Source organism: Mytilus californianus, unplaced genomic scaffold (assembly GCF_021869535.1).
Source record: "Mytilus californianus isolate M0D057914Y unplaced genomic scaffold, xbMytCali1.0.p SCAF_1, whole genome shotgun sequence".
Lineage (NCBI taxonomy): Eukaryota > Metazoa > Mollusca > Bivalvia > Mytilida > Mytilidae > Mytilus > Mytilus californianus.
In genome coordinates this window covers 54,093,755-54,116,346 of record NW_026262581.1, presented here as the reverse complement: position 1 = coordinate 54,116,346, position 22,592 = coordinate 54,093,755, and the positions used below count along the sequence as shown (strand labels likewise).

The window sequence follows — 22,592 nt, the reverse complement described above, 5'->3', positions numbered from 1 at the left end:
AATAAATATGTATGATGTTATGTATAGATAAAACAGTTTCTAAATAGAAAATAAACGTAGATGTGTATATATACATCCCAAAAAAACCATTCGAAAAGAATACAAATTTAGTTGTGTTTTAATTTGTTGATGACAAAATCAATGTTTGTGCCAATGAAAACAATATTCAAAGATCTTATTACAACATTAATAAGATAACCTTTACTAATAAGTTTGTTTAAAGGTTCGATAAGTTTACACGGACCACATAGTGATTTCCGCGCTTTTAGTACAATATTACCGTAAAATTTAGGATGTTAAATACCGTTTTTAATAATTTTTCTACAGGTACAGCCAAATTTACCTATCAAATCTTTGTATTTATTAAAGAATTTAGTAAATGTTTTAAGTAATTTATGGTAACGAAATCCCTGACTTAATAATTTACTAGTGATACATTGATTACGTTCGTTAAAATCTATGACATCACTACACACACGGGCATAACGAACGAGTTGGGATATATAAACACCGTATGATGGAGCCAAAGGAACATCGCCGTCTAAAAAAGGAAAATTAACAATAGGAAATGAAAAATCGTCTCTTTTGTCGTAAATTTTTGTATTGAGTTTTCTTTTAGAAATTGAAATGTCTAATCTAGAAAAGGACAACCACTGCTGTTTATGTTAGATTTATTTGAAGTAAGTTCCTTTGGGTAAATTTCGGTAGTATATTTAGAGAATTCTGGATTATTTGATGAAAAAATATCATCAAGATAACGGTAGGTATTGTTGTATGTGTCAACAAAATGTAACAATGACGTGTCTTTACTGATTTTGGCCATAAACTGTGATTCATAGCAATATAAGAATAAATCTGCTATTAAAGGGGCGCAATTAGTCCCCATAGGAATACCTACTACCTGTCGATACACTTTATCGCCGAAACGTACATATATGTTGTCCAGGAAAAAATTTAAAGCTTCAATCATATCTTCACATTTCCAGTAAGTGTATCTAGCATACTTTCCTTTTTCGTTACAGAAAAGGCTTTAAACGAGTTACAGTAAATAAATTTGCAATGAGATTTTTCAAAAGACCATTTGATTAATTATGAAAACTTATTCTTGATAAAATTGTGTGGAAGTGTAGTGTAGAGAGTAGAAAAATCATTACTGTCAACAGAATTTTAACAACCAATCATCAGCCAAAGCAAGTTCGATGCCTACAGAAGGTCAATCGATGGCACCCAAACCACAAACGAAGGCAGCATAAAGATGTGAATTTTTATTACGATGTTTACCCGCTTGACACACGAAGGCCACACGATGGCTATACGATGTTGTATTGAGAATAGGATGCGTTCGAACTTGGTCGCGAAGGCGTCACTAGACTTAACGATGGTATAAAACCTTCAACCAACCTTGTGAAATTTAATTTAATTACCTAATTTTTTCCTTTATCCTTTCTTAACAAGTTATTTTATTTTTCTATATTAAAGTAAATTTCAATAAAAATTTCAGAAACAAAATTTATTACTCCTTTAACATTTACGTATTTTGCTTTAAGTTACAATGCAATATGTGAAAATAAGATGTTCAGCATCACAATGTCAGTGTCTATGTATTGATTTAACTGTCACTGCTTTGTGGGAATAATAACTGGATCATCCTGTTCTGCTATGGCACCGAACAAGCCTTTGCGGTAAAGTAGTGTCTCAGGTATCTTCTAATTTACCTCCCTCCTGGGTTCCGGTGTTCCTTGCCCTCTCATGGTAAACATACAGAAGTACCTTGTCATTTCTCCATTCCACTGGGATGAAATTCTGGTTCTGGTCCTCCAAGTCCATCAGTTTGTTGCGGGTGGGTGGATATCTCAGTCAGATGAGATTGTGAAGGATCACATAAGTTGTGATTATTTTTCTGCATGTCTCTGGTTCATAGTCCTCAGCAAAACTCAGAACTTATGTGCCAGAATGTGTGATTATTTTTCTGCATGTCTCTGGTTCATAGTCCTCAGCAAAACTCAGAACTTATGTGCCAGAATACCAAAGGCATTCTCCACTACATGCCTGGCTTTGGAGAGTCTATAGTTAAATATTCCCTCATGGTGTTCCACGTTTCTGATGGAAACGGATTCATCAGGCGCTTGTTGATCCCAAAAGCATTGTACCCTACTATGTAGTATCGGGCAGGAACGTCATCACCAAGTAGAGACTTCTCTTCAGGGAAATCGAAATATGTTGTACGGACTTTCCTGAACTTCCTTCAGTTTTGCCCCATTGTAGATGCTGGCATCGTTGCTGGAACCATTAGAGCCAACATCAATCCAGATAAACTTGTAGTCTGTGTCGACCAGGGCCATGAGAACAATGGATAAGAAACCCTTATAGTTTCTGTATACAGAGGCAGTATTCCAAGGACAAGTGACTGCCACATGCTTGCCATCAAGAGCACCACAGCAGTGTGGAAATGTCCATCTATTCTCAAACTGACCAGCAATGGAGGTCCACTCCTCAGTTGTAGTTGGACACTGGATCACCGTTACAGCAAACTTGGCTTTGATGGCATTGATGATAAGGGAGATGGTGATTGAAGCAACTCTGAAGTTGAAGGACCGGCTTGGATAATTGTCACCGCAGGCCAGGTTTCGTACAGTGATGGACAGCTTGAGACGAGGAGGGAGAGCCTTTCTGTAACATGTGTTCTTCTCTATTTTGCCTTATACCCTTCGCAGGACCTCATCACAGAGGCCTCTGGAAAGTCTTGTGTAGTTGTAGAAGGCCTTTTGATCTTCCGGCTCCTTTAGTAGAGTGCTATGGTTGCCATAGTGTTCTCTTCTTTTGTCAAACAGCCATTTTATGACCCACATAAACATAGGATTCCTCCTTCGCCTCGGTTTGTCCCTGCGCTGGAAAATAAACTGCAAAACAAGATAATGGCATTGTTCAATATAAGAAAGGTAAATAGCAAGATATGAAAAGTGAAATAAGACAATTTTTACATGTTAGAGGAGTTAATGGGCCGGTAAGAGTTGCTCATTATTTTCTCTGAGATGCATCAAAAGAAGCAATGCTGATGCCTTATTTTTCATGACTGTCTCATCATCAAAGTATACCATTCTGCAGGAACTGAATTGTGATAATGGTGTTAGTCCTGTATCAGTCCTGAGCAAGATGCTCTGAGGCTGGCCTTTTATATGTCCACGTTACCATGACGCATGTGAAAAGCTTGAGCTACTCAAATACGGCTGTCTTCGTGGACACCATTGTCCCATCTCGATGTCATCGTACTAAAATACGATGGCTACACGACGGAATTGCGAGGGCTTCACATTGTCATGTGGCCTTCTAAGACATTCGGACAGCATCCGTGTTTCCTTCGATTCCGATCGCGAATTCAACACGAAAATAAACCTTCGCAAGGTCTTTCGGAAATTTTTGGCATGACCAAGATTTTGTCACCGCTCACGAAGTTAATGCCGGAGGATGAAAACTCAACCGGCGGTCTTAACATGCCCAAACAAATAGCCCGATGGTTTTAAATCAGATCCGAATTTTAACATTTCCTTAACCGTGAGTCCATCTGGTATAAATTTTGGGACAGTGTGACGCCTTCATAAACGGGAGACATAATCGTCTATGTCTGACTACTGCATAACAATATTATCTTCTATAGTTTTTGCGAAAAGCATCATAAAAATAGTAAAAATCGTCATTGAAACGAATAGCCTACAAGTCGACTGACGGCTTTTGTCATATTGACTTATCACTAGATCTTATTTTGATGTTCATTTTGGCTGTTTATTTTTACTCCTCATCCACTTGAGTGTCTGGCAAAACGCACTCAAAACTTCAGATAAGTTCAATAATCAGAAAAATCTTAATACGAGGGACCATTTTTGTAATTTTCTGTCATAATAAAGACAAACTTTCAATATCGCCAGTGTTCTTTATGATTTAATATCGTTAAAATCGTCAAATTATAAGAGAGTTCGAAAGACAAAGCAACAATGTTGATATTGATATTAAATGAAGGTTTAAAAACTTGATGTGACGGCATGGCAAGTAAAATTATCCTCCTTTATGACATACAAAAAACAGCAGATCTGCAAGGTATACCATCTTCTTGCCACTATACATCATTACAACCCAAGATAAAGCCGACGAGGAAAAGCATTACTAGACTAACGAAAGCATAGTTAGTCGAGTGGTCTAGGGCGCTGGACACAATGCAGGCAGTGTTGCCACGATGCCTCCGATGCAAGGGTTCGAATCCCGCTGAGGGAAGAACTAAAATTTGCTAACGATAATTTGCAGAATTGTTGGGCTATATATTAGACGAAAAATTATATAAATTATGGTGTTAATCCTGTATAACCACTGGTTATCCGATGGAGAGTGTCTGTCGTAAAGTTGTAACATATTTAGACATATATATATATAATTATATACAAGTCTAAATTGAAAACAACGTCCAATCCTATGATTGCGTTGGATAAAAACCGCAATTTTTATACGTGTGCATGTAAAACAAATTTCTTGGTAGAGGGGTCTAAATTATATATATATAAGTCTAAATTGAAAACAACGTTCAAACCTATGATTGCGTTGGATAAAACCGCAATTTTTATACGTGTGCATGCAAAACAAATTTCTTGGTAGAGGGGTCTAAATACAGCACAAACAACATTTTCCAAAAGACCTAAAAAGTGAAATAGTATATTTTAACAAAACGCATTTGACTAGCAGGTCGAACAACGGATGTTCTTAAACCCTGCTGACTGCCATTGGCGATTGCCAAATAAACGGATCACCAGATGTAACAAAATGGATCTTAACTATTAATTTAATACCAAACAGAAAACAATAAACTTGCGGAAAAGATGGTATACCGCAAACAAAAGGTGCAAAAGTTAGTACACCATATCCGGATTTCGACAATTAATGTCTCTTCAGTGATGTTAGGAATCGAAACGGTATTTGGAAGGCCATATAATTTACCTCAATTTAGGATAGACTCTTGAATTTTGAAGAGTCGAAATAGGATGAATGGATCATATAAACCCGAAGGCAAATATGATACAAGCCCAAACGAAAAAATATAAATAAGTCTAAATTGAAAACAACATTCAAACCTATGATTGCGTTTGATAAAAACCGCAATTTTTATACATGTGCATGCAAAACAAATTTCTTGGTAGAGGGGTCTAAATACAGCACAAACAACATTTTCCAAAAACCTAAAAAGTGAAATAGTACATGTTAACAAAACGCATTTGACTAGCAGGTCGAACAACGGATGTTCTTAAAACCTGCTGACTGCCATTGGCGATTGCCAAATAAACGGATCTCCAGATGTAACAAAATGGATCTTGACTATTAATTTAATACCAAACAGAAAATAATAAACTTGCGGAAAAGACGGTTTACCGAAAACAAAAGGTGCAAAAATTAGTACACCATATCCGGATTTCGACAATTATTCTCTTCAGTGATGTTAGGAATCGAAACGGTATTTGGAAAGCCATATAATTTACCTCAATTTAGGATAGACTCTTGAATTTTGAAGAGTCGAAATAGGATGAACGGATCATATAATCCCGAAGACAAATATAATACAAATATAGTATATATACAAATATAATAATATATATATATATTGGATATCAGTTTAACAAGCGTCTATCAAATTAAAATTAATAAAAACAGAAATGAACGTACAGACATCTTATACGTTCAGGTATTTCACATCCAATCTTTTATGGTAATATTCTATACAAAGCACAAAAATGTCGTCATTCACCTCAAAAGCTAACCAAACTTAAAACAGACTTATTCAGAAGAGATATAGTTACGATACTGTTGTCAGGTCATTAAAGATGGCATTTTTGGAATTAATATTGATTCACTCATAGGGTCTTTGCATCGGAAATAAACACATTTATTCTAAAACCAGTTGTTGGCATGATACGGGTTATGTTACTCGTATATTTTATGATGGTATGATACTAAACCCCTAACGGGAGGGATTGTGCTTGATTTTCATATGATAAAGACATAATCTTTCAATCAGTCTAATTGAGCTGGCATGTCAGTAACTGCTAGTAGTCCTTTATTAATTTATGTTATCATTGTCATTTTGCTTATTTTCTTCCGGACTCGGACTTCTTTTAAATTGAGTTTAACTACACGTATTGCTGTGTGTTTGTTTATTCTATATTGGCTAGAGGTATAGGGTAAGGTTGAGATCTCACAAAACATGTTTAACCCCGCCACATTTTTGCGCCTGTCCCAAGTGAGGAACCTTTGGCCATTGTTAGTCTTGTAAGTTTTTTTAATTTCGGTCCATTTATATGTTTCGGATTTTCGTGTGACGTCCATTTTCTATGAACTAGTACACATTTTTGTTTAGGGGCCAGCTGAAGCCCGCCTCCGGTTGCAGGATTTTCTCGCTGTGTTGATGACCCATTGGTGGCCTTGGGCTGTTTTCTGCTCTTTGGTCGGGTTGTTGTCTCTTTGACACATTCCTCGTTTCCATTCTCAATTTTAATATACATTTACATGTATATTTCAAATAGCATACCTTAATTTTGTAGTTAAACAGCTAAAATTTTAAAAATAAACGACAGTGGATTTGAAATAACTTTTAATAAGACTGGGTTTCACTGGTACGAACTAGTGTTTCGAAGATACTAAAAAAGGTTCATTTGCGAAAGATTTTTATTTCTCCAACACTTGGTTGCATTACTTAAAGAAAAAACATGCGTTATACCTTTTAATTGTTTAGAATATGTTTAATTAGTAACACATGCATACATTAACATGTAGGAAAAACACATAGATAAAATACTTATGAAATTGCCCTTGATTGGAAATTATTATTTTAAGTAACACATAAAAGTACAAATGCACTTATAAAGATCTGTATGTATATTTCTACAGTTCGGGTAACAATAGTTTCTGAAGAAATACCTTTTTTCAATGTAATATAACAGTATACAACTGCAAATTACAAATGTTCCAGCTAACAACGAATTTTCTTTCCATGTATCCAAGTCGCTAAACTTTGGCACTGCAGCAAATAAACAGCATGAAAATGTAGCTAAGATAATTCTACAAAAGAAAAAGTTTTTACCTTTAAAGTGTAGAGTTTTTGTTTTGTTTGTATTTGTACGGGCGCTTAGTTATCTTTTGATAATATTTCGGGGGGTAATGAATGAACAGCCGGGGAGGAGTACACCATTGTCTGTTACTACTCTGGTTTCGACGAGTAATAATAACCTCGATTCTATGCAATTTCACTGTATGAAATGATACGTTTACCAATTTTTTCTAATAATAAATTTCCACTTTCAAATTTAAGCTCTGATTTACGAAGAATTATTTTAGAACTTTAAGAAAATTTAATGATTTTGTGAAATTTCAAGTTTTCTAGTGTTTAATTCTAATATATGGGTTATTAAATTTGTTGTTTATCTGGAAAATAATACAAGTTTTAATTTGTTATTTAAAAGGTTTAAACTTAGTTTTTGCTTCAATAAACTTTTAGTTTACATATACGTTTATTTTCATTACAAACTACTAATATAAGATAATTTAACTGAAATTTATATTAGATTAAATAACAAGTTTAAACGAATGAACTTTGATTCAGTAAATTGGAAATTTAATGACAGTTTTCGTAAATTTTTCTGTATCTTTTGATTTTAAATGTATACACAAAAATCAAAGTTATTATGAATAAATTGGACTATTTAGAGCTGACAGGTATCAGTAATTAAGTCAATACTACTTTTTTTTTTATCATGATCACTTTCACAGACAAAATTTTGTATAGGATATATATGTGTGGTTACAACAATGATCTTCTATTTAACCGTTTACAAGACAAAAGAAGAAAGCTTTGTTGCAAATACATTTACAATTTACTATAATATTCCCATGATGAATATCCCAAAAGTATTCGGAATGTCCAGGAGTGTAGTCCTATAATATAAGACTTCGTAGGTTCATATCGTTTGCATTCAACGTTTTAATCGGACATTTTTTTTTCGCGGTTCAGCATTGACAGTAAAAAAAAATCCGATAAAAAACGTTGAATGCAAACGATATGAAGCTACGAAGTCTTATATTATAGGACTATCCAGGAGGGGTATTTAGACCCAAGTAACGGTCGTATTTATAAAGGAGTTATCGGAAATTCACAGGCATTCTTGTTTATTAGTTTTCAATACTATCCGATTTGGAACAGAGAATACAAAACATAACAAACAACAAGAAATTAAATAAATACCGAATTTTTATAACCGTTACGGCTAAATTTGTTCGTCGGAGAAAAAATTATTCAGTTTTGATCATCTCCCTTATAATAAAAAAACTAAATATATTTTGATAATATTTGGAAATATCATATATCTGTTATTGACTAAGGGAGCTACCATTTGATTTTTTTTGGGGGGAGGGGGGGGGGGGGATTTGAAAAAAAGCAGGACAGTAGTTTTTAAGTTAAAAAAAGGCAGGATGACAATTTATATTAAACAAGCATTCTGAGAGTATTGCAAGGCAATACATAGTCCCCTAGCTACCGGGTAAAAATTCATTATACTGGAACAAAATTCTATAACTTGTCATGGTGTAAACAAAAAGAGAATATCAAGTCAATATCTACAAGCATGACTAAAAACAGTGTGGAAAACTGATTGTACGAGTGAATTTTTCAAGTCCAAGGAACACAATTATCAGACCGAAACAAAATTTGAACTTGATCTGTAACATGTCATGATAAAACTATATACCAATTATCAATCAATATCTTCAAGCATGATGAAAAAAAGTGTGGAAAACACTCTAACATTAGATGTGATTAATGGTTCTCTAAAATTAAATATGATGTAATACAATGTATATTTATTTTCAAGTTATAAACACGAAAACTTCGAAAACTTTCAACTTATATTGCGTTTATTGACTTTAAAAAGGCCTATGATTGGATTAATAGAGATTTATTGTTTTGTAAACTACAGTCATTAGGAATAAGTTCGAAAATGCTGCAGGTAATACATTCTTTGTATAGAAATGTTCAGTCTTGTGTTAAGATTAACGGTAATTTTACTGATTTGTTTAACGTAAATTGTGGCTTAAAACAAGGGTGTATATTATCGCCATTATTGTTCAATATTTTTATAAATGATTTAATTGATGATATTAAAAGGTTAAATATTGGTATTAATATTGATAATGATAAAGTTTGTATATTACTGTATGCAGATGATGTTGTATTTTTAACTGAAAATGAGAAAGATTTACAAAAACTGTTAGATACACTCAATACATGGTGCAATAAAAATGATATGACAGTTAATTTAGATAAGTCAAACATTGTACATTTTAGAATACAGTCTGTGCCTAGAACTACTTTTCAATTTTTATTTAATGGTAACAAAATAGATACTGTATCTCATTATAATTATCTTGGTTTACTTTTTACTGAATTTTTGAGTTATGATGATATGGCAAAAGCGGTTGCAAAATCCGCTAGTAGATCATTAGGGTTATTAATATCCAAGTGTAAAGCTAATGGAGGTTTTCAGTACTCCACATTTACAAAACTTTTTGATTCATTAGTTTGGTCTGTTATTGAATATGGTGCTGCCATATGGGGTACAAAGGATTTATCATGTATTAACAGTGTGAAGAATAGAGCCATGCGCTTTTTTATGGGTGTCGGAAAATACACACCAAATCTGTCATTATATGGTGATATGGGCTGGATGCCTTGTAGTATTAAGCAATGGTCTTGTGTATTTAGAAACTGGTCACGATTAACAAAAATGTGTGATGAGAGGTTGAATAAAAAAGTTTTTTTATGGAGTAATTCCTATCGAAAGGGTAGAATAAAAAATTGGCAATTTAGAGTAAATGCCAAATTTATTAGTCTTGGTATGAATAATTTATGTAATACTAATTATATTTTAAGTAAGAATGATATAAAAGGTATCGAAAATGTATTATTTGAAAATTTTAAGCAGGATTGGTTAAGAAAATTGATGTCTAATGATACAAGTAAATTGCGAACTTACAGAGAATTCAAATGTTTATATGGTGTTGAGAATTATTTGATTAAAAATATGCCTGGTAAATACAGGAGTGCTCTGTCTAAATTTCGGTGTGGCGTTGCACCTATTAGAATAGAAACAGGAAGATACGAGAATTTATGTTTAGAAAAAAGGTTGTGTTTTAATTGTAATGATATTGAAAATGAAAAACATGTTTTATTGCAATGTCCAATATATGCAGATTTACGTGAAAGCTTTTTTACTCGTGCTAGTCACTTTGATGATAGTTTTATAAATATGCTTGATGATGAAAAACTTATATTTATGTTTAATAATGATGATATGCAATTTTACACTGCCAAAATCTGCCATGATATATTATTGAAAAGAAAAAGTGTTTTATATGTTTAATGATTGTATATACATTACTTTTATATGTTTTATGTCAATATGTTTTAATCAGTTTCTCTTTACTCTTTTTTGAGTGTTTTATGTATAAGCTGAAATTAACCTTTTATATATGTCGATGTTACACAGGTTTAATGATTGTTTATACATTTCTTTTATGTATATGTGTTTTAATCAGTCTCTCGTACTCAGGTTTATGTATACGCTGTTTTTATATATGTATATGTTTTATATGTATGTACATAAGGTGAGACTTTAATAAAGTATTTGTCTTGTCTGTCTCTTGTCTTGTCTATAATCAAATATAATTAATAGTTCCAAATATTTTTTCTTTTATTTGTCACAAAATAATATAGATTTGTAACTTATCTATAAAATGTCAACAACTTTTATCAATACACAATGTAATGTAATGAAATATATACCTTAATAAAAATAGATTATTATCTAATTAAAAGATTTCACTTCATAATTTTTTTATATGTATATAGCATTCAGAAAATTAGTTTTTACAAAAAAAATAAAACACTTCAAACAATTAACCAAAGAATGTCTTTAAAAAAATTAGTTATCTCTCTTTGTACAGAAATATGGTTTAACATACAAAATGCAGTACTCTAACATTAGATATGGACCATGATAAAATTTGCAATTATTCAATACTTATTTATTTCTTGGCGACATTCTACTTTTATACATTAAAATGATAAGTTCAATGAAACCTGACATCAAGAGTATTTTCCTCTGAGTGTTGAAAAAAATATAATAAAATTCGTCTCCATTCTTCCGCTTCAACTGAGAGAACATATATAATCTATCTTCCCCCGCAATATTATTTCTCTCTCCAAATCAAATTGATAACTTACGCTTTGACGTTCTTAATTTGCATAAACCTGAAATAATCTATCCTCTAAACTATCAAAACAGTTTTCAAATTCAATTTTATCTTTTAAAAATCTGTAATTTAAGGCCTTTAAAGAAGTATGGACAGTACTTAGTCTAGTAGAAAATAATGATTTTTTAAACTGATCAAATAGTCCCGAGGTTTGTATTCTGTTTAGACATGTTTCCATTCATTAAAAGGCAAGTGTGGTTTCAGCCAAACAAGGCATGTCAACAGTTTATTATATATACAAAATAAAATCGGGTCTATACATTATTTAGTTGCACGCAAAATGAAGGTAGTACAAAATAATAAAATGGTGTGAGGGCAAGCGATACGTCTGAGTTTGTCAACCCACAGAGTAGTAATATTAATGATCATTTGAATTAAAGGGGTAAATCAAAATTCAGATTATTAATATTTTTTACACAAGAACTGATTCAAAACTAATTTTTGAGATGTATATCATAGTATATATGTATAATATATGAACCCTGCGGTAAATTCGAGGATCGATACATTGACCATTTAGTCAATTATCAGTGCATGCAGGATTACATAAAACTTGGAAACTTTCGTTTCTTTTTTTTCCTTATTCTATCATTTCTGTCGTCATTAATATAGCTAAAAAAAAACTGATAACTAGACGAAGAGCATCCCATCGATTTGTTATTTCCACAGCAACAATCTTCCATCCTTTGTACAAAGAGAGGTTGTCCCTATTGCTACACCGATTGTGGATTTTGAGACACACAGTTGACAAACTCGTACTTTGAGCATGCAGATGAACGTCATCTTTTCTTGTTTGTCATTTTGAGTCGTTGGGGAGAATTAAATGTATCACCATAAAAATAACCACTGGTACTTTTCAAAATAATTCTCATGCATAGCGTTTCTTATTTGTTAAAGGTACGCGTGTTACCGTTTACTCGCTGCGTGGTCTTGTTCGTTATTTTAAGACATGTTTAATCATTTCCCCCGGTTTTTTCCTCTGCAGCAATCTTTTAAAAAAGTCAGAGGTTACTTGTAAATTTATAAACAATATTCAATATTCGTACTATTCTTTAATTTCCTACAATGTATAAATATTGTTTTATGCTGCAATTAAACATTTACGTTTGAATTAAATTTTGTGCAGTTACCAATCGTTGAAATATTTGTTAAAAAGAAATCGACGTGACTTAAACGCGGACTCCAAATGGAATTTTGACATAAACAGCCATTTAAAATTAACCGCTTGCTTGCATCAGAAACAGGATACCAGGAGACTATAATATAAGTATACTGCTTCGTATGTATAATCACATTAAAATGAGGAGATAGTGGTAGTAAGTAATTATAGGCCACTGTACGGCCTTCAAGAATAAAAAAAAACATACTTTATGTATACATATACAGGAGAGAAGAGGAGTGATTTTTCTGAATATCTAGGGTAGCGTAAAAACTTTTATACATCATATACCCCCCTTTTTTATGTACATAAATGAATACTATTACAGAAAAAAAGGGGCGAGATTAATTTAGTTTATATGAAACCTGCGCGTAAAATCATCCTTTTACCGCTCTATTGTCATCTGTTGTGTACTTTGTAAACTTTTTCAAACATATTTCCCTCTGAAACTCCTGGTTTAATTTCAACCAAACTTTCTTAGAGTGTTTATGAGGTCTCTACACTAAATAAATTGCCATGAACTGATTGATATTTTTTGCCTGGAAACATGGTTTATTTACCAGTTGCAAATGGCTTTAAAATAGCGTTTAGTAACTGCGATTACTCTAAGATCAGAACTTATATTAAGGGTCCATGTTTTTTTCTTTCTGTTAGTTTTTGTGCTCGTGGCAATCTGGTGAGTCAAACCGTTGTTCAACTAATGTTTACAGATTGTTATTATTGTGCTGTTACATAACTGTCCTTACCCGACTTAATTTTGCATGTGTTTGTCCTAAGTCAGGATCATATATTTAGTGGTTGTCGTTGGTTGCTGTCACACATTTTTGTCTTTCGCTTATTGTGTTTACATAAATAACGTCGTTTTTTTTCTCGCTTGCTTTGTTTTACATTTTGTCATGTCGGGGACTTTTTATAGCTAACTATACATATTAGTATATGGTATGGGTTTTGCTCATTGCTGAAGTTACCTCTAGGACATATGTGTCTCAATGGCAATCATACTACAAATTCTTATATTGACCTAGCTGTATCCTACTTCTTAAAGTGTTTCTGATCAACATTACTGTTGTAACAAGTAATAAGACATAGAGATAAAAAAAATCAGTTCAGTCAATTGCTGCTAACTGTGAGGAAAAAATACTCATTTGATCGTTTTCCAAACTTATAGTTGATGACACTTGCAGCAATATAGCTAGGATGGCCGTATAACTATTCATTTATTCAAACGAATCTTTTAAGATCATTATATCCACTGTACATATTCTGTATATAATTATGTTATTATATCTTAATAGTAACTTTTTTTGTCTAGTTCGTGTACATAAATAGAACAGTTCCGGGATGTTTCACTCTCCAACCTGCGAGCTTACTACCGTACCCGAAAGAATGCAGTTTTAATTATCGTTTAACTTTCAAAAACTGGTGCGCACGGCTTTCAAATTGGTACGTGCGACTTTCAAACTGGTAGTTTATGCATTAAAAATCAAAACAAAAACATGTTTGTTTACATTTTTATTTCTCTGAAATTTTGATGAGCAATCTGCCTTTTGTAGTTTTGTAAAAACGGTGTACTTTTAAGCCTAAGTTTTTCTCGTATACTCATAAGGTTGAAACGTTTTGACAGACAGTTTTATTTTTCCAATATTTGTCATTATAATTGATTAAATTAGATTATTTACTGACGTTGCATGTGTCTTCTCGATAAGATTTCCTTCACGATCCTATATACCAAATCTTCCACGATCCAATCTCAATACTACACCACCGTTACTTTTTCTTTCACGATCATTTTTCTCGATATACCGAATGGCAGCCGGGTACCATGCACGGACTATTACTGCAAAATAAAATTATTTCGGTTCATTCGTTTCAGTGGTTATCGTTTGTTGCTGTACATCATATTTATTTTTCGTTTATTGTTTTGTACATAAATCAGGCCGTTATGTTTCTCGTTAAAATTGTCTTACATTTGTCATTACGGGGCCTTTTATAGCTTATAGCTGTACGGTATGGCTCTTGCTTATTGTTGAAGGTCGTACGGTGGCTTATTGATGTTAACTTCTACGTCTTTTGGCCTTAGGTGGAGAGTTGTCGCATTGGCAATCATACTACATCTTCTTATTTGTATATGCTGATTGACTAAGAAAAGACCTACTATACATTAAGCATCAGCATTGAAAGTGAGGTTCCAAAAAAAAAATCTGTCTTTTATTTTAATGTATTTGTTTGCATTTTTATTTTATAGTTTTCCGATAGTAAAACATAAATACATAAGCGTACGTCATATATGAAAGTACATTTTGATTTTCAAAAGAACGGATCCAGAGGATGGGTTCCAGTGGATTGAGCCTTTTGTTGAAATTTGTTGAAATTTGTCGAAAAGGTAAAATTTATAAAATTTGAAACCTTCTTCTAGATTATAGTAGAACTGGGAAATAAATTATAAGCTTGGCTCTAGTTTAGATATTTTATTTTGTTTTATTCGACGTTCGACATTTTTCAACTTAATACTTGACTTTTCTGATTCGATATTCTATATTTTTAACTCAATACTTGACAAATTTAACTTGATACTCGACGTATTTACTCGATACTAGGATACTCGATATACCCGGCATTCCTCAATTATATGAAACCTGATTGCACGCTGTTACGGCCAGAAATCACCTTTAAATTGTAGCCAACAAAAAGACACAAATCAATAATAAAATTTAAGAAGATGTATTATACACACGTTTACAAGAAATATTATACAAATTGAAATGTCAACTCCAGAGATCTTTTGAGAATCCAAATATATTAATGTCTGATCTAAAAGTCTAACTTTGATGTCTCTCTATATATATATAGGTGTCACGGAAATTTCTAGAAAACTGTAGAACGGAATCTTCTAGAATACGGTAGAAGTTTAAATTACACATCGTAGATAATGATCATTCCAGAATCATTGTGTAAGTCAAATAGAAAGTTCTAATCATTCCATCAGTATCTATGATTGTAACAGTGATTTCTAAACTGCACAGTTATAACATTATTTTGTAAACAACTATAAATAGTATGTAGACATATTATACATGTTATATGACCGCACAAAACAAATTAGGACAAGATAAATAAATATAATACTTACAATATCATAACAACACTTATTCAGAACATTTGTTTTTGCTGTCAAATTATGTTGGCAAAATCTATTTAAAAGCAAATCGGCTGCTCAAAAAGCCAAAATCAATAGTTTTACCGCAAAGGCAGAAGAAATCTTTGTCTATCTTATACCCCTTGGAAGACGGGCGGATAATAAAGCCGTATACATACATGGAAATTCGATTATATTTTGTCAATTTTTAAATACCGTTTGCTTTGATTAGAGCCACTCATATTGCTTAAATCAATCTGATTAAAATACAGATCCTGTCCAAGTTTTGCTATATCTCGGTACACGATTATTATTATGCAAAAAAATGTCCATAGACTAAATGCGTTTAAAAACCGTTGAATGCGCATTTAGATGCACACAAAAGATCCCATTTTTATACGCCCGTTTACGGGACGTATTATGGTATACCGTTGTCCGTCTGTCCGTCTGTCCGTCCGTCGTCAACATGTCGGACATTAACTCAAAAACGCTTTAACCAATTTGCATAAAACTTTGGTGAATTGTTTATATCTATTGACGTGAGCTCCCTTTCGTTTTTTATAAATTTTAGATTTTACGTTTCCGAGTTATGGGGTTTTATTCATTAAAAAAAGGGGGATTTTCCAGTTTTCGGACAATAACTCAAGAATGCTTTCACCAACTTGCAAGAAATTGTGGTGAATTGTTTATATCTATTGACATGAGCTCCCTTTTGATTTTTATAAGTTCAAGATTTTACGTTTCCGAGTTGCAGGGTTTTATTCATAAAAAAAGGGGGATTTTCCAGTTTTTTGACAAAAACTAAAAAATGCTTTCAGCAGTTCTTATGAAACTTTGGTGAATTGTTTATATCTATTGATGTAAGCTCCCTTTAGAATTTTATAAATTTTACATTTTACATTTCTGAGTTATGGGGTTTTATTCATTAAAAAAGGGGGGATTTTCCAGTTTTCGGACAATAACTCAAAAATGCTGTCAGCAATTCTCATGAAACTTTGGTAAATTGTTTATATCTATTGATGTAAGCTCCCTTTTGATTTTCATAAATTTCTAATATGACATTGAGAATTAATTGAACTTTATTTGTTTATAGTTTGAAAACAGATTTACTAAGTATTGCGCAACAGCACAGTGTATTACACAACAGCAAGAAATAATTCAATTCATATAACCAATTTCAAGTTCTTTGACTAGATTTATTCAGAAACCTATAATATGTCAAATATTTAAATACAATCCAAATTCAGACCTGTATCAAGCTTGAATATTGTGTCCATTTTTGCCCCAACTGTTCAGGGTTGGACCTCTGCGGGCGTATCCAGCTGCGCTCAGCGAAGCAGTTTATTGAGAGATAGTTTAGCTTATGTGTGTTTTATATCTCATTGCTCAAGTTAGAAAGTCTAAAACCCACTCTTATGTTAGCATATAATGAGAAATCAAGCATGTGAAGAATTTTGTCTACCAAAGTTAATCGTTTAATTTCTTTTATGCTGATTTTGATAGTGACCTGTAAATTTTATAACAAAGAGTTAAAGAAACCACATATTGTGCACAATGGCAACGCTTCAGTTTACATTGTTTTTTAAAAATAATGTAAATTGTGCGTGATAATTGGTAAAGGCAAAGATATCCGGTCATCTCTGTGTAAAAGTTGACCTGATCAGCTGTAATGATGTGGAGTTGGTTTTGTGGAAAAGTAATGGGTGTTGATTACTTTGAAATCTATGAGATTTCTAAATACTCTTCTAACACTCGCAAAATGAAAATAAATTAAAAAAACTAATACCTAATAAAAAATTAGGAAGGACACTATATGTGTTGTGCCATGAGCACAAGTCAAGTTCATACCAATTCATTATACCCCGTGCTTCGTTGTTGGGAGGGGGAGGCCGGAATTTTTTTTTTTTTTTTTTTTTGTGCAAAAGGAATCCTTAGTATATATGATTTTCTTTTCCGTACAAAAGTTCACTAATTATACCCTTCTGTTCACCTGAAAAATATTCTTGAAGAAGTCTTTGTTAACTATAACCCTAGGCCTAGCTAACCATAAAACATTATACATACCATGTTCAAATATTGAATTACATACTAGTTACATGCATTATTATTATGTTTGAAAAATACACCCATGTTTCGTAATACAAAACAACTGCAAAAGTTCGAATTCCGTTTAACGTTTTAGTATGAGTTGTGGATAGAAGATAGGGAAAATGTGATCCCTTTTTTAAATGCTAATTATTTTCTTACAAAAATCAAATAAAATGAAAACCTAAATATTATAGTAGCTGGTGCGCAATATCCGATGCTTTCCAACTAAGAAACTTTCAAGTATCGTCGAATTCCTTTGGACGTTTTGAGAAGAGTTGGGGATAGCATATGTAGAAAATGAAACCCTTTTTAAAAATGCCAATTATTTGATCATAAAAATCCATTGTATTGAAAACTATATAACTGGTGCACAACAACGCTTCCTAATAAAAATACTGTGCAAGTTTGGTCAATCATACCACATCTTCTTACTTTTTATATTAAAGTACTGTTAACAAAAATTAAACCTGATTTTTCCCGAGTAAATATTATTACAAATGTTAAAAATTCTATATGTACATGTATGTATATTTCCCATCTCTTTAAAGTTTCCATTTTATTTAGCTTATGAAGAAGATGATGGATACCTAAACTAAAAAATTGATGAAGACCTTGACAAATCAAAGTGAAAAGATGGAAGAATGAATACAATTGTTACGACGAATTGATTTGCATTCAGGAGCAGGAGCTCAGAAAAGGGTGAATAAAACAGCCATCCATGTTCCTGGACATAAAAAGGTTAATAAATGTTTATAAACTTGCGCAAAAGGTTTAATACAAATAAAATTAAAATTTGTTAAAATGCCGATATAGCAGAACCTGGGATTCTTCCAGTAGTTGTTTTATTTCTATGTTACATTATAGTACACTATTTAACTAGTCTGTTTTCTTCCACCTCAATACCACTATTACTTTGGTTAATTAGTTAAAATATTAAATTAAGTTTATAGTTAGAGTTTATTGTAGTAAGAAAACCAGGACGGGTTCAATTAAACAGAAAGATGTTGAAAGCAGAGAAAACTGCATTTTACAATCAGCATGACTTTATCAGATGACAATACGAATACTAAAAATACAGGCTAAACATAAGGCAAAGGTACTTTTATTCAGTCACGGAACCGCGATGTCGCGGGTGTGTTCTAGTATATATAGATATAAGAAGATGTGGTATGAGTGCCAATGAGACAACTCTCCATCCAAGTCAAAATTTATAAAAGTAAACCATTATAGGTCAAAGTACGGTCTTCAACACGGAGCATTGGCTCACACCGAACATCAAACTATAAAGGGCCCCACAATTACTAGTGTAAAACCATTCAAACGGGAAAACCAACGGTCTAATCTATATAAAAAAACGAGAAACGAGAAACACTTATGAACCACATCAACAAACGACAACTACTGAACATCAGATTCCTGACTTAGGACAGGTGCAAACAATTGCAGCGGGTTTAAAAGTTTTAATGGTACCAAACCTTCACCCTTATCTGAAACAATAGTGTAACATCACAACATAGAAAGACACACTATAAAATATCAATTGAAATGGCTTAACTCATATATTTTTTAAAATTTATACATATTCTGCATTGATAATTGATCAAAAGATATAAGTCATGAGATACACTTAAAGACATGCGATTGATAGAACATTGAGGTATGTCTCTTTAGTGTTATACATGCATGTATATACTTGCTTAAATGTTTGTATAAATATACCCACTGTATGTATGTGCAAATGTCTGAGAAAACATAAATGTTTGAAATATTTCAAGTAGAGTATAACAACATGTGACTGAAAATCTATATATTGAACAGCTATTTGGACTTTTTGTTTACCAAATATGACAATTGAAACGTTTAATTGGTTTGGTCTAAAGTGTAGAGGATCAACAGATGAAAGAGTCTATTTAAGGGTGCAAATTACAAATTAAGTATTTACTACAAAGGAAGTAATCCAATATCTGTTTGCACAAGTTATATTGTATACTGATTGTCCACTTTCAAATACTTATTATATTGATACTCTTCAGTAAATTATTTGTCAAAAAAATTTAAATCAGAATACTTTTATTATTTATATTGTGATATTTATTTAAATTGAAAAAGACAAAAACAAACAATAAAATACATGTACATGATATTCATTTTTCGGCTGGTATTGAGACATATTTCCACAGAGGAGACATATGGAGGAGGATGGAAATGGGCATTACACAACAGAATAAAGCGTTTTTGAGTTAATATCCGACATGTTGACGACGGACGGACGGACAACGGTATACCATAATACGTCCCGTAAACGGGCGTATAAAAATGGTATTGTATGGGAGAAAGAACAGGGTAAGTACAAAACAGTTTTGTCACATTGGAGACAGAAGCTGCAGAATGATAAACATGCATATTTATACTATCTAGTGTTTGTGTTGGCTTCACAATGCATTATATGCGAAACATCTTAGTTTAATGCAGATACTAATACATTTTAGTGAGGTTCAGCATATTATGTACACACATATACATTTATGAAAGTAAAAATTTTTTCGCTTTCTTTTTTAAGATTTGACAGATATCTGTATTTAACATTTTAAAAGTACATTTGTATTACAAAAAATGTTTTGCATTTTTTCAAATCATGATGACTAAGTACATATAGGGTTATAACTATTCTGCAATGTAAAACCAAACAATAAAAGTAGATTTTGTTAATTTAAAAGAAAAATCAAACTAATAAACTTCAAATTAACAAAATATTTGGTTTTGATTAAACCCTGATATGAAGTAGTCACAAAATGTGTTATTGTCCCCCGCAAGATGTGTTGCAGAGGACATAGAAATACCAGATGTCCATCCGTCTGTCTGTTCGGTCTTGTTAGCGCTCTCACGTGTTCAATTTTGCCAGATTTATATCAATGGTTTATAGCAGCAATGTCTTGGACAATTTAAAAAAATCAGTGCTAATCAGATATTGTTAAAAGAGTTATGCCCCTTGGAAATTATGTTGGAAATTGCATTGTATTTACTCCCAAGCCTTCACTTCTCTAAGAGAACGACCATCTAACTTCAAGGGGGTGGGGGGTTATGGTTTTTCCTAAACAAATATTCTGATCCCCAATTTGATGAAAAAAAATATTGTGATCAAGCAGATGACAAAAAAAAATATTCTGAATCCAGATAATCCCCATACGGCCACGCCAAATTAATACCTCGTTCGTCGGATTTCCCGCGTGTTGTGAAAGGTCGACGAGAAAAAAATACTTTTTTAAAAACCCGCGTCCAGTACGGAGCCGCGCGCGTATGTCTCTAAATTTATATAACCAAAATTTTAATCAGTTGTGCGTTTTAAAGTACTAGTAATGTCATACAGACACGAAAATTGACAACCAAAACGATCTAGATCTAACATTCACAACGTTTTTGTTTTATAATTATGTTTAAAAATAATATGATATATATTCTAAACGTAAGACACGAGTGGAATATGTGTAGTTACAGTGGTAACGCAGGCTACGACCAAACTACGAAACACAGCAGTGGAATGTGATTTGGTTAATTCGTTTACCGATATATGTTTATAGGGATCCCGTGCAAGACCACAATTTGGCACAAAGCACCAACGCCTCCGAATTGGAAGATTTGAATGGTGACAATATAACATGCATGAAGAGAGAATTCCGAAGATGGCAGTACATGCATTAAAATGGCATCGCGATGATACTATTATATTTTCTATTCTCTTTTTTTTTTTTTTTTTTTTTTATAATAAAAGTTCCCTTTGAAACTTATATTTATATTTTCTAGTAACATTACAAAGTTATAAACCATGAAATGTGAAAAGAAAGTGTTTGTGGTAATTGAATATAACACATTAATCCAACTCAACAATTTACATAATCTTCTAAAAAATAAGAATTTGTATGATTGTCTATGAGACAAACTTCCATAACTGGCACCAATGGCCAAATTTGTTGAGGTTTGTAACCAGTAAAATTTACAGTATATGTATGGCCTTCAACACAGAACAATATCCCCATATACATAAAGATATGATCAGTTGCTATAAAATTAACTAGAAATTAATTTAATGTGGCCATATTTAGCTTTGATTTGAAAAAAATATGATTGCATCATATTACCAACTAATTTTTTTTTTTATGTTGCTATATAACATGTATTATATATGATGTATGAAAGAAAATAACAACTATAATGTAAATAAATAATAATAAAATATTGGGTACGAGTTGGTAAAAGTACGAGTTGGTAAAAATAGCGTACGAGTTGACATATATCCGATGAGACTATCAACCAGGGAGCAATTGACATGATTGACGAGGATGTAAACAACTATGGGTCCCCGCACGTCTTTCACCAATTAGCAAACCCCATACCGTAAAGTAAGCTATAAAAGGCCCTAGTATGACAAAATGTGAAATAAGTCAAAAGAGATATCCAACAGCCTGAATTTTGCTAAAAAATAAACAAACGAAAAACAAATATAGGAGACAGCAACTAACGACAACTTCTGAATTACAGGGTCCTGTATTGAGATATGAACATAAAGAATTTGGAAGGGTTACACCTATTGATGAGAGCTCAAACATCCCCTAAAATTACAATAAAATAAACGGATATTTCTTTGCATACATGACTCAAATCTATTTATAGTTCTTTAAGTATGTGTTGGGTTTTATCTGTTTTTATAAATAGATTCATGCATTGTCCAACATTTATTATTTATATATCCTTGTTTATCTTGCATAAAATTGTTATTCATTTTACTACATTAGTATTTGGAAGCCTTCTAAAGAAAAATGTAACCCATGTGACGACATACTTTGAATGTGGGTTTGACCATAATGCACTATATAT

General features: G+C 32.3%; 1 protein-coding gene across 1 annotated transcript in view; it reads right to left on the bottom strand.

The window, feature by feature from the left end:
- The window catches only part of LOC127721531 (uncharacterized), a 59,515-nt gene that overhangs the window by 36,704 nt on the left and 219 nt on the right, over positions 1 to 22,592 (bottom strand). Inside the window, exon 2 of the mRNA XM_052228294.1 lies at positions 6,952 to 7,092. Within this exon, the coding sequence (XP_052084254.1) occupies positions 6,952 to 7,092 (141 nt within the window). The remainder of the gene's footprint in view (positions 1 to 6,951; positions 7,093 to 22,592) is intronic.